Source organism: Electrophorus electricus, chromosome 3 (assembly GCF_041902795.1).
Source record: "Electrophorus electricus isolate QZ-2024a chromosome 3, ASM4190279v1, whole genome shotgun sequence".
NCBI lineage: Eukaryota > Metazoa > Chordata > Actinopteri > Gymnotiformes > Gymnotidae > Electrophorus > Electrophorus electricus.
In genome coordinates, this window is record NC_137499.1 from 31980678 (window position 1) to 31994316 (window position 13639).

A 13639-nucleotide genomic window follows, 5' to 3' on the forward strand; every position below is an offset into this window, starting at 1 on the left:
TGGCTGAAAAGCCAGGCAGGTAGAGCTCATTACCCTATTTAAAAACTGAGTTCATGTCATTTCATGCCAAAAATGGCATATGTTGCGGTAGTGTTAAATGCAACTAAAACATTTTTAAATGTTTTGGGGTTTGTACCCGCTTTGTAGAGATTTTACAGCATATATAATTGTTGTGACGTAATATATGGTGTAATAGCCGTCAAAAAGCTCTAATTGTTACTGAATCAAAGTATTTTGGACCTTTTGCTGTTCCATACCCTTCTGCCGAAGCGCTGCGTTCAGCTACTTAGTGAATCGTCCTGTTTGTCTGCCGACGCAGCCTTCTGCGACACAAGAGCACTTCAGCATTCCTCCCCACGCTTGCACGTTGCCAGGAAACAAAGTGTGTGCTTGTGTGTGTGGGAGGTTGAGAGAAGAGAGAGGGAGGGAGAGAGAGCTGCGTGGTTATGACGGAATGATGCAAACAAGATCCAATTAGGATGTTATGAAAAAGTCAAGGCCTCTTACCTTGTACACTGGCGGTGTGCATCGCAGGACGTTCGCAATCTAGTAAGAGGTAGGAGGGAGCGAGAGGTAGCGCTTACAGTTTACGAGTGGTCAACATCGTACTCGTTACTTCTGTTGTGCTAACGCTAATGATCCCCACTAAAACTGATACACTATGTTTGCTAAGAAAACACCTATAGAGAATTTATCATACAGGACTTACAACACAATAACATTCACTCCATAAAAGTTTCACGAAAATAGTGACCGATATTTCTTCACACTGCTATCTAGAAACATTAAATATAGAAAATGTACACAACAGATCGTGAACTCTCCTTGGGCCAGAGGCCTTGTCCGTAACCATCGCACCATCTAGATGGAGGAGGCGGTCAGAGGGACCTGCCAGGGAATTGTCTGATTGTGCATACCTGTACCATATTCCTAGTCTGCCTATTTCTTCTTCATTTTCCCACACTAAGCAGCTGGCTGCAGAAGGCTGTCCATACACGAGTCTCTAAGACCCTGCAAAGATGTGATGGACTGCTGAAACCCTGAGCTTATTGTTGTGTGATTAACATTGTTTTCCAAATATTAGTACCTCAAGTATTTAAAATTCAACTGTTTTGATTTCAGGAAAGAAATAATTGCTACACCTTCTGAAGAATAGCCTGTGGCTTCCTAATGCTTGGGTCAAACAAAACCATATATATACACTTTTAAATCTTAAAAATATAAGCCTAGAAGTGACCACCTAGGCATATTTTCATATTTTTGACTTTACAATAATTAAAGGTTAAAGAAGACAAGCTGCAACTGCATCAGTGGTGACACATTCGGTCTTAAACAACCAGTTTTTTAAAGGTTTTTTTTTTGTTTGTTTTGTTTTTGCACAGACTACTGTTCATACAGGTTCATCTTCTATGAAACTGCATGATCTAAATGTGAGTAAATCACATTTTTTGCATGCTCTTTTTCTCTATACAGAGGGACACTCCACCCATAATCAGTGTCAATGCCTTCCTTTTCAGCAGAACTAAATGATGACCAACCTAATGCCTTTGCTCTGAATCACTAATGTCAGCGTGTGACCCAGTCATTACCATGCCAGCTGCTGAGAATGCCAAACTGAAGTTACGATAGACAAAACACTTGAAAGGCATGACTCTCACTTTCTTCAAATGGAAGAGGAAAATACACTTTTTCCCTTCTGTTTTGTTTTCTCCAGAGAGGACAAAATATAACAAAGTGAGAGAAACCATTTCTCTTTGAAGCCCATAGACTTGTGGGTAGTTGCAGAAATCAGACAGATGTGAGAGCATTGTGGGAAGAGTCTCAGAAGAGGTCCTCACTTTCATAAAACCCAACTTGATTGTTAGCTTTCGTTTGCTGGGGTATACTCCATTTCTCTCCTTACCAGAGAAGTCTTATTACTGTTATTGGAATAGCATCCTCTAAAATACTTTCTCTAAAGATCTGAGTCACATTTTATCTTTAGTGTGGACACATTTATAGTCATTAAAATGAGTTTGAATCAATTTTGTCATTAATACTTGATATAGGTACAATATCAATATTCTTTAATTGTCAAATTCCTATATTTTATCTGTTTAAATTTGTAGGACACAAACACTGGAAGAATTAGTTATAGAATATAGATTTATTCAAATTTCTTGCTCACTCAAGGCACTGCACACCAAAGCTAATATTTCACATCTGACCTAAATTTACATTAGCCTAAGCAGCAGATTCTACCACACTTCCTGCCATTAAAATAATGCTTTACCTCGAAAAGGGAATGAGGCGAAGAATGAAAGCTTGTGCGGAGCAATTAGCATAATGCTAACACCACACAACCATGTTTTACTAACTGGCTCCTGGTAGCTTCTATTATTCACCATTTGCAATGTTAGCATTTTTGGGTAAAGTATTGATTTAAATCTACAGACTGAAAGAGAGGTTCAGCTATTTTAGGGTCTATGAGTACTTGAGTTGTGAAAGAGTTGGTGTTGTGGTTTGGCAGCTCCTTTGTTCTCCTCTGTTCTCCTAGGTTGTGTTTTATTCCCTCCTTCACAGAACCTATCAGGTCCCAGTGCTGACATCGGCAGGAACCCAGCGCTTAGAGACTCTCTAAATCACTGCAGTTCCTAATGGAGCCCCCACCTCCACCACCAGCCCCACCTCCAGCCTCCTGTCATACCCTGCCAGCACCCATCACTTCTCCCAAACAGCCTGCTTCTACTGGCTATTAATCACATGTACTGATATAAAAGGATTCAGCAAAACTACCACATGACCTTATCTTTTTTGGTCAGTCAATCTGTCATCACATTTCAAATTCAAACAAAGTCATAAATATATGCATAGCACATGAGATCACACTGGCTTATATTACACGCCTGCCTACATAGAAACTAGCTTTAGTAAGCACTTAAAGGAAAAGTAATTCAGAGCTCAAATTCACTTGTATAGAGAAATGCTTGCAGAGACAAATGTTCTCAGATACAATCACACTATTAAATTTACATTCATCACAGCATCAAAACATAACAAGGCCCCGTGCTCACTCGTGATAAAGTGTCAAAGTGACGTGGTCACACACATGCCGCACTCTGCCTCTGCCTCTCTCTCTCTCTCTCTCTCTCTCTCTCTCTCTCTCTCTCTCTCTCTCTCTCTCTCTCTCTCTCTCTCTCTCTCTCTCTCTCTCTCACCAGACCTTCACACTGAGCTGCAATGCTCCGCTGCACACTCACACGTCATAAGCTGTCCATCTTGACAGTGAAATTGCCTATGAAATTTCCAGAGGGCCAGGAGAGAGGAAGACTATGTGATTTGGGATTTCACAAACCTTGCTAGCTGGCTGTTTCATAGTCCTCTAACATGAGAAAAGGGGATATATTATGTTGTAGCATTCTCAAAAGTCACAGAGGAATACAAAACTCATAAAATTCTAGGATTTTTCATGAGCTCACAATCTCATGACATTTGAACTATTAACCAAGCCTAAAAATAATACAGATATATGCCTTAATTCACACTTAAGCATTGCTAGACTTATGCTTACATTTGTCATGCAATGTAAAGTTGCTCTACATCAGCCTGCATGTTTCTGTTGCAGACTAAATTGCTGATATCAGATTACATCAGAAAAAGAGCCCCAGCGGAAATAAAATGCCACCATTTAAAATGCCTTACCTTTCCAGCATGTGGGAGAGCTGTTTTTCCCAAGCTCTTTGGAAAGGGCATCTGGTAATAAGTCTTGGATCTGACTCCCAGACAGGGCACTGTGTCCTAGCAGCACTGACCCAAAGCTGCCCTGGACTACTCAGCCTTGTCGTCTGCTGAGGTGTCCATAAGCGTGGCATGAAGAGGGGGTACAGGTTACATGGAGAGGGAAAACTCATTTCAGCTGCCCTCAGCACCACAGCTTGAAGCCACTGCTCTTCTCTGTGACAGTCTTAATTTCTTGCCTATTGGTGTTTCCCAGGCATGGAGGCTGCTGAGGTGTTGCCTGATTAAACATTTTCCTTGAATTTAACAACAATTTTTGGTTTCATTTCAAGATTGCTTGATTATCTAGCGATTACTTTTACACAAGAATGAGCATCAGTACGTTTTCTTCTGAATTTTGAATGTAATGGAATGTAGCAAGTACACAGCTAAGTGTTTGTAATTATAGAAGTTTAGCAGGCTGTGCTACACCTCAGCCAAGGCAATGTTTCTACAAAAGAGCAACAACTCTGCAACTCTTAAATATCTAATTTATTTCGTTTTTACATGTATTACATGTATTGTGTTATTTAATATAAGCTTCATGATAAAATGCTGAAAGTATGTCACATCCACTAATTTTCTCCCAACCACATGGCCAAAGCAGGGCTGAATAAAACTCTGCAACATAGTTTAATGCCATCTGTCATTTGATCTGTCTGTCAAACCCCTACATAAGATGCAGAACTTACATCTTGCCCATCCCGATGCTTAACAGTTAACCGTTTTTTCTCCCCATCACCTAACGTTTAACACCATGCATCCATGCAGTTATGTAACACCACCCATCGTAAGTGGAGCCACTCCACACCTCCTACTTCCACTCAAGTGTGTTCCAACCAGGCCACGGGATTGCAGACCCCTTACTGCATGTGGGGGAGAGAGCGAGAGCTCCTGAAGAACAAATCAGCAAAATATTACTATATCTTCCTGAATCTTTCTTTATTGTGAATTGGGTTATGTACTGTTCCTGACGCTCTGGTACTAGGTAAACATAACTATTGTAATTAGAAATATGGAATCTATGATATATCTGCAAAATAAGAATTTTGTTTGAGCAGAACTACAAAGAGTGGTGTCAACTTGTTAGGAGAATTAAGTATCTTATGAAGTAACTTTTCTGTTTACTTAACAAGTAACTATTAACAATTTAAATAAAATGCATTAAAAGTGCAACTAGGAAGTACTTCTCCCAAAATATAGTGAAAAGGTTCAAAATATACTGAGAAGTATCAAACCTGTTAGTATTATTAACAAAAATGATACATGCAGTGAAACCAGTGCTCCTTGGTTGTACATAAAATTTTACATAAGGTTTCTGTTTATTCAGATTTTGTGTTGTGAGCAGCTATGCCACCAATAGTAAGCCAATAATGAATGCAATTATTACAGCTGTTAAATAAAATAACAAAAAGCTACTTATGATTTAATGTATTGTTTATACAGTATGTAGAGCCTACAGCACTTTTACATTAAAGTTCTAATATATTGTCTGATAAAACACCCAAAGAATTCAAATTCTTCACAATGCCTAGGCAATTTAATAATTGTATATATCTAATTATATGATATTTGTGTTTTGTTTCAAGAGGTCACACATCCCAGTGGGTTGACAGACCCAGCTCAGCCATGGGTTCACAGGTAAACTTCAAATTCTGCAGGCCTGTGTGCATTGGGGCTGGGCTATACACAGTAATCAGGTCAAACTGGAATCAAAGCAGGAAAATATTCAAAACATCCAAAGTCAGAAAGAGTAGTAAACAATTTTGGCTCTGCAAATAAAGTGACACTACAATGTCATTTTAAACTACCATCTTATTGACATAATGCTAGCTGTTTTGGCCTATAAATGCCAAAATGAGGACAGTGAGAAGATGCAATGTAAACCCTCTTATTAGTTTCTTATTCTTACATACATTGGATGTAATCTACACCCTTATTTTTTTTTTTAATTCTGTCTATTACAACAAAAAATCTTGTTCGACAAGGCCAGCATCAATGCAGCTGAAGTAGTAGACTTATAATACGCATAATTTAAAACCAGCATCAACCAGGAACAATAAGTAGGTCTTGATCTAAAATTGTGAAGTAATTTGACTCTATAAATTCCATAGAGATATACTGACTCATGAATCTCACTGACTGAATAACAGATTTCACTTACACCTGTCCTTCAACTCATGGGCATAACATAGTCATCTGTGGCCAGAGGTTTAGAATTTTATAGCTACAGATTGTGTTTTCCAAAACCTATGACCTCAAATTACAGTTTTATTAAGTAGTATCACAAAGTATGAAGCCATTTAAATATAAATTTGCTCACAAGCATTCTCAAAGCATAAACATTGGAGTTAAATGCTATTGTAGTCACATCTTGTATGTTTATGCCATAACATTATTTTTACCTTAATATTTGAGACCTCATCTCATTCATCATCTATTCTATGTGGGATCCAGATTACATGCTTATCAGTTTACATATAAAGAACAGCTCCAGGACCAGACTCTGGACACAGGTCCCATCATTGTGGGCCATCTCTGAATCTTCATACATTGTAGGCAACCTTCAGGTTCTTACTTGTTATGATGCAAGCCCAGGGGGAGGCAGGGTGTTTCTCTCCACCACTGAATTATTGAGATGGCTAGGTGGCTTATGGGTTCAGTTATCTTATTTCTGCCTACTACAGTTTTGTGTGTAATATTTTTCCTCTCTTGGTCTTCCTGGATGTGTCACTTCGATCTCCACTCCTCTGGAGAAGATGAAGAAAAAAAACAGGATGGAGAGACCCCTTTGAGAGAGAATGGCATGAGTAGGCGTGTATATATGTGTTTGATGGTGAGTATGTGTGTATTTTACAGAAATGTCTGAGATTTGAGTATTGTGAGTCGAGTCAAACCATGTCAGATGTAATGAGTGGTTTAAAGCTCAGATGGGGGTGTTCTAGCAGGTTTTGTGAGGCAAAATCCACCTGTAAGATATTCCAGCATGAGTTGTGAAGTAAGCACTTTCATAAAGAATTGCCTTTTATGTACAATTATTCCTTTCCCTTTTAGTACTTTTTTCTGTATTCCATTCTAAATAAATCAATCTGTTTGTGTATAAAATATTAATTTACTTTACCTTCATTTAGAATAAGGGAAACAGCAAATAAACAAATGCATACACTGTATAATCAGATCAGGCTGTCCCATTATGATCTATAGCACCTATGTCACATCATGCCTCTAAACGCTCTGCCTCCCCATGCATCTCCCTTGCCTTCTAAGTCAACAGTGTGCCACCCACTCCCCAGGAACAACCCTCAGCTACTCTGGAGCCATTGGTACAGAAACAGAACAGCTAGCAAGCCTACCCCACTGCCATAGCCCCACAGTCTGTGCCATTTCTGAAATGGCTTGTGCTCTTACTGAGCCCGTGGGTATATCCAAACTTGATAGGCTTTGCAGCATGCAGCATATCTCCTTCACAAGGAGGATGTGGTGCTGATGGAGCTTAGGGGTTTCCTCTCTTGCTGGGTCTTGCACCCTGCTCCTCTCCTCGGTATCAGGATGCCACAAGGTGGGGGAGTGGTGTCCCCCGACATGCATTTCACCAGGAGTCGCTGCTATAGGCGGAGGCTATGTGCTTGAAGACTGTACATACTGTAGATAAGAATACTGGGAAGGCCTTTACATGAGTACAGGACTAGACACACATCACACACCAGCACAAGTTTGGGTGTGTTTGTCAGTCTTACAGGAGATAAGGACGACAAAGCACTAAAAACCAGGCCAATTCGTGAACTGCATTCAAGGCCAAACACTATACATCTGCTAACATATCTACAACATTTGATTCATTGTCAGACAACAATACTGTACAATGGCAAGAAAATTCATATGAAGGGAAGAAAAAAGTGTCTTAACACAACTGAACCAGACATACATTTTATCACATTTCCACCAATTACACATGCTGAGACCATATTATTAATGAAGATTAATGCCCTAAATATCAACAGCAGTAAATAACTGCAGCAGTGCACAGAAAAGCTTTTTCTTATTTCATCAATACAAAAAAATTAAATTATGCCAAGAGTTGTCCTGATTAGTGTTTTACTGCCAGCAACCCCCACCGTGACATAATATTCACCTGCAACCAAAAAGGATCCAAACATATCACAAAAAACTGCACTAACACTGAGGTTGTGGGTTACCTCATTTGTAAACCTCAGTTAGTCTGTCATTTCTCTGATTAAGAGCAGATTGAGAGCTAAATACAGACTGGAGTTGCTTCATGCAGTTCAGGTGAACCATTTAGTGCTTAGCTAAGCTACATGCCATTTTTAGAACTGCTTGCTAAGAGCAGCCCCTTCCACCTGTTTCTCTAAGTGCAAAAAGCTTGGAGGCCCCAGCAGCCTCAGGGATGCCACAGGAGTCCTCCTGAGCCTTTACAGGATATCTGTCAACCCCCCCATGGCTAGCCACAACACCTAAGGTGAAAACATCACATGGCTAAAGACAAAAACAGATTATCTGGGAGTACTATTCTAAAGAGCTCCCCTGCCAACCACCTCCACAGCTTGTTCCAACAACTCATTCCTGCCATTCCCACAAGGACCTTAGGAGAACACCACTGAGCCCAAAGGCAGAGCTGTCATTGTTGCATGGTTTTCAGCCAGCATGCCCTCCACTGCTACTGATTTTAAAATGCTTAGTTACAGCAGCTAGATATGTAAGGCACAGGAGCCATTATTTACCTTGCTATTTAAAGTGTTATGTAGAAAGCTCATCTGCGTTAAAAATAGTTCAGGTTTTCTTACTTATACAGTTAGACTATTGGAGTTTATTTACTCATTGAACAAGAAAGGAATGCACTGCAAATATGCTGAATTGTGGAACACTGAATTCAACATAGACATAAGGTCCTAAAACAGATCCAAGTACAGTGGAACGGGAGCATAGGGCTAAGTCACAACTGTACAACTCAACTGCAATTACTGCAGTATGGTTCACAAGTTAAAACACAAATATATTCTATGTAGTTTTTCAGGTTCTTAGTATATTTTCATTAGGTCACCAAAAAAAAATAAATAAAAAATAAAAACTGCCTTTACAATACTCTATCACCAAAACTGGATTCTACACTGGTGTGCATGGTCTTTGGTAGTGCTCAATACACCTTTGACTCCTAGCATTAAAAGAAAAATATTTAGACAAGAGTATATTTTCAAGCATTTTAATACAAACTTAATAAACTCAGTCCCTCTTAACATGTAAGACACTGACTCCAAATACTTGTTATACCGTTTCTTTTTTATCAAGTATTGCACAATGTAGGTACAAAATTAATATACGATTACATTTTGTCCATAATATAGCAAAAATCTTTTAACTCTTAACAGAAAATACAACTCTTGTTTTTTTTTTTGTTTTTTTTTTTCAAAAAGCAAATATTCTTAAATCCCACCACTACGGAATAGTCTGTACACAATCTTTAGAATAGGTGATGTTCTGAAAGATGGATTCATTTTACAATTTCAATAAAAAAAGAAATAACACAAAAGCTGCTGCAGCCATCACGGATCACTGGAGTAGTAAAAAGATATAAATGCAATACCATGTTGTAGAAACAATATATACTCTGATATTTTACAAACTCTGTACTAAATTAAATTATACAATTAGAAAAAAGACCAGGAAATTCCACTTAGATTTATGCCAATCCTCTGAAAATTGGCTGTCCAGCTATATCTTAAATACTGTAGGAGGCCATGACTTGTGTTTTAATTCCTCATAGAGATATCTTAAAGCAGTCAATAAAAATAAATTTTGTGCTTGGTTGGCAAATGAAAAGCAATATAATGTTGAGTTTAGGGAAGTAACCAAGCTTGGACATGTAGTACTGCAAGCTTCATCATTTAAAAAAAAAAAAAGAAAAAAGAAAAAAAAAGAAAATGGGGGGGAAAAAAAAGGGAAAAAAACCCCAAAAAACTCAAGGGGGCAAAGTAGTTCACCCTCGGGCTCATGCTCTTTGACTTGTACAATGGGACTGTACAGTTGACATGTGTAAGCTTCCTTTTTTTCCTCTTTTCTATTTTTTTTCATCTTTTTCAGAATTTTTGAAAATAAGCGCCCCTCCCACCCCCATCACATATCTCTGGTCATTTTAATAGCATCTTTGTTTCCTAGTTGGCCATTACTGGCTGGAATTGCTGGTTAGAATACTGCATGTTGCTCAAGCTGAAATTCAGGCCGTCCATCAAGGACTTCTCGTTCAGGCCCCCATAGGCGGCAAACACGTCAAAGGCATTACTGTACTGGAGAGGGCTGAGGCTGAGGGAGCTCTCCCCAGGGAACATTGCACTTGGGCTGCCCTGGCCCTGCAGGCTGGGGAACACAAACTCCTTGGCATTGGGGGACAGGGCCGACGTCTTCGGCTGCTGCCCAGTCAGGCCAAGGCCATAGAGAGAATGCATGGACGTGGAGATGGCTTTCTGCTTTAAGAGGTTGTTCACATTCAGGCCCAGATTGGTCGGCGAGCTCCGTGCTGCCTTGCCACTGCTCCGCCCACTGGTCTTCATCTTGGTGGAGCCAAACTTGGTGGCGGCAAAAGTGGCAGTGGTGAAGGTTAAAGGCTGGGTTGAGCGAGGCATGAAGCTAGGGCTGACACTGGCTGACTGGCCGAAGGGCGGGGATGGCGAGCTGGATGTGGGCGAGGGTCCCACAGGCTCAGTAATGGGCATGAAGACCTGGGCTTCAGGGTTAAAGCTGTTCTTGATCTCTTTATCCAATTCCAGCCCGTTCTCGTTGCTATCATCCACATAGAGCACTTTGACAGGTCCCTTTTCCCCAATCTGGTAAGACACCTCAAACGGGTCGATCCAGACGCTAAGGTCCCGAGGCAGGTTGTTGCGGACGTCTTCGATGTCCAACCCACTCTCTTTGGCTGCCTGCTCTACGACTGGGTCCACTTTCTCCCCAACATGTATGCAGCGGAACCCAGACCCTTTATATGGCTTGTCTGGGTACCAGTGTCCCTCGTATTTCTGTTTCAGCTGCCGCTCCAGCTCCTCGCCAAAAATGTTGACACGTCGCCGTGGCAGCTTATTGTACAAGTATGAAATTATAAAGTTGAGTGCCACTTGGATTTCAAGCTGCATAGCTGCTGAATTGCCCAAATACAAAATGTTAGTATTTCCGGAGGCTGGTCAAAATCTGGTATGCTATTACGTCGCCCACAGGACAAGGTTCAGCTGGAGCCAGGCAAAGGAACAAAGTGCTGGTTGCAGAGGAAATGTCTCCTTCCACAGATGAGTGATCCAGTTCCTTGAGCGAAGTAAATAGAAACATGTTAGACTAAAATCATAATTTCTCTAATCAAATACCTACCCAGATGGTCCTCAGATGTTTTGTTTAAAAACGCACATTTATTGCGGTATCTTAATGAAAGGACTAACAGAAGTGAAAACGGCTAATCGGAATTATAACACAGAATTTTTTTTAAATTTTTTTTCCCCATAAGACTTAACTGATAACAACGCTGTCGATTCCTTTAGGCACCAAGAATTCATTTCAAGCAATCGTTTGCATGCACCTTAGTATAGCCAAAAATAGTGCTACACGCTAAAGGTGAATGATTTCAAATCTCATTCGGCTGCAATGCTCTCTAGTGAATTTTCAGTATTTTTCATGATCCAAATTTAGAGCATAACCTGCTCTTAATCGTTCACAACAGTTTGCAATGGAGGGGGGAAAGGCAGTCCTATCGACGTAAGCCTGCGTGCAATATGCAGTTTGGCGTCAGAGGCAGGCAGCTTTGGGGCTCGCGGATCTGATCGTGTTACATAATAACCATGTTACACTAGACCCTATGCAACTGTAACCAGTCTTTCCGAGTGATCACCGCTGAATAAGATGCAATACAAAATATTTTTCGAAAAGACATGTTGAAGCCGTTAGAAACCTTAACTATGATATGAATGCTAGGTTAAAACGTTGAAAGTGACGTTTCAGTAGTGTCTATCCACAGCACTATATAGCCTATACACATTACCATGCATTGTGTATTTCACTGCAATTCTGACTACCTCTCTCCACCTACCGTGCTCTGGGATGGCTCTTTTATACACATATGCAAGATTGTTGCTCACATCCATTAGAAATAACTAAATAGGCTTTACATGTCATTCTTTGCAACTGCGAAGACAGGCCATCACCCAGCAGGCTAAACAGTTAAAGAGAACCATTGTCTTAACAAGAAAACTATCATCCGATTACAAATTTGAATGCGCACTTAATACATGCAGCCTGCAGAAGCTTCAGTACAATGATACTTATTACGCAAAAACTGCAGCAAGAGGTTTTAATGCAATAGGATTTTTTTTTTAACAAAAAGCAGTTAAATAACCTACCTATTCGACGGTTATATTGCTTAATATGAGTGAGGAATTCGGTAATTCGGTAACTAACTCTGGCAGGAAGCATGGGTTGTCAGATATCCTTGCGTGCTGTTCAGTTTTACTATAGTTAGCAACCCCTCCCAGATAACTGAACCCTCTGGACTACCACTGACGCAGTAAGTTGGCTGGATATTTAAGTTCTCTTAGTATCTTTGAATTACAGCTTTGGGCTGCATTTTGCACGATGACAGGTCAATCCCGCGTCGTCAAAAACAAAACAGGCTACAAAAGATGAGAGATTCGTAGGTAATATAAAAAGAACACATACTTACTTCTTTAAAAAGGACTCTCAGGAGTAGTTGAAGTACCGTTAACTAGTGCAAATAGAAAAATGTAGATATAAATATTTTCTTCACATTAAGTAATTTAACATAAAAAAGATATTCCAGTTTGTAGATGTCTGAAACGATTTTTTTCCCCTCCGTTTAACCTTCTTTTAAGTGTCGTTCCACCCCCACTACCTGGGTGTTTTTACAACTTCGTCTCCGGCTACTGTCATCCTCCTGTATTTATAGTTTTCCTCCGCCACGGACACGAGGTGGGCTGTGATGCGGTTTCAAAGGTCAAAACAATACGAACAATGTGATTGGTTCTACTCCAGACTTAAACCCACCCCATATTTGACGCTCCTTGCGTTCATTGGTGTATTCTGACCTCAATCAAAATGCACCCAGTTTGATTACATGGAGTTTCGCACGTTAAAAGGACTTTTACGTCAGACGTTACCTAGATCCACATAGTGGACCCAGCAGAAAGTTGCTTCTCTATACTCTACATTATGCTGTCCCGTTTTGCAAACCGTACTCTTTTACCTCTTTTAAATTAGCATTTAGCAGTATTCTGGTTTATAGCCTCACGTAGCGTACGATGATGATGATCTAATAAAAATGCGCATGAGAGGGCAATAAAAAAGACCATAATATAAATTCGAGGGTCTATTGGTAATGTGTAAGAGAGGTCATCATTTTATAACCAAAAACGCTGTATTGTTTTTGTCTTATCGATTTGGGCACATTTGAAACATAGACCAATGGAGTAAAAATTCCCCATAACCCAGTATTTTTTAGAGCAAACTGAGTTGCTTATTTAGCTACCTTCCCTTTTTGGAGAATGCCTAAGGGGAAATATATGTTGCTAGGAAATTGTAGCTGTATTGTTTTCTCTTTTCGTTTGTCAACCATATGAGCCTCTGCGGAGCGATACAGTAATGGTAGGGGTGGTGTCCAGTGGGGTTAGTGGCAGGAGGAAAACAATATGAAAGTTGATTGGTTAAAAAACAGGGCCGGAGCTTCTCGTGAATGGTGTAGGCCCAGGATAGCTAGGTGCTGACGTCATGGTCAAGACACTTTTAAACGCAAGAAAAACTTATCCTCGTCAACATATATGTTAAGAAACGTTAAAGTAAAAGCCCCTTCTAAGTTTAAATTGCTATTTTGTATATC

General features: G+C 40.0%; 1 protein-coding gene and 1 long non-coding RNA gene across 3 annotated transcripts; one reads left to right on the forward strand and one right to left on the reverse strand.

Annotated features, from left to right (window-relative positions):
* Positions 1-406: 406 nt before the first annotated feature.
* LOC113573259 (uncharacterized) lies at positions 407-3658 on the forward strand. The gene is made up of 3 exons (XR_003410191.3): positions 407-556; positions 1383-1430; positions 2563-3658. It is a non-coding gene; the product is annotated as an uncharacterized LOC113573259 (long non-coding RNA).
* A 5300-nt stretch (positions 3659-8958) lies between these two features.
* Positions 8959-12697, reverse strand: tob1a (transducer of ERBB2, 1a). Of its 2 annotated transcripts, none has more exons than XM_027003394.3 (2): positions 12470-12697; positions 8959-11064 (listed from the first exon to the last, which is right to left on the reverse strand). In XM_027003394.3, the coding sequence occupies exon 2, from the start codon at positions 10896-10898 to the stop codon at positions 9924-9926; it is 975 nt and encodes a 324-aa protein (XP_026859195.1). In that variant the 5' UTR covers positions 10899-11064; positions 12470-12697; the 3' UTR covers positions 8959-9923. The 2 variants fall into 2 exon arrangements, with proteins under 2 accessions (XP_026859195.1, XP_026859196.1); XM_027003395.3 differs by lacking the exon at positions 12470-12697 and adding an exon at positions 12150-12421.
* Positions 12698-13639: the final 942 nt, after the last annotated feature.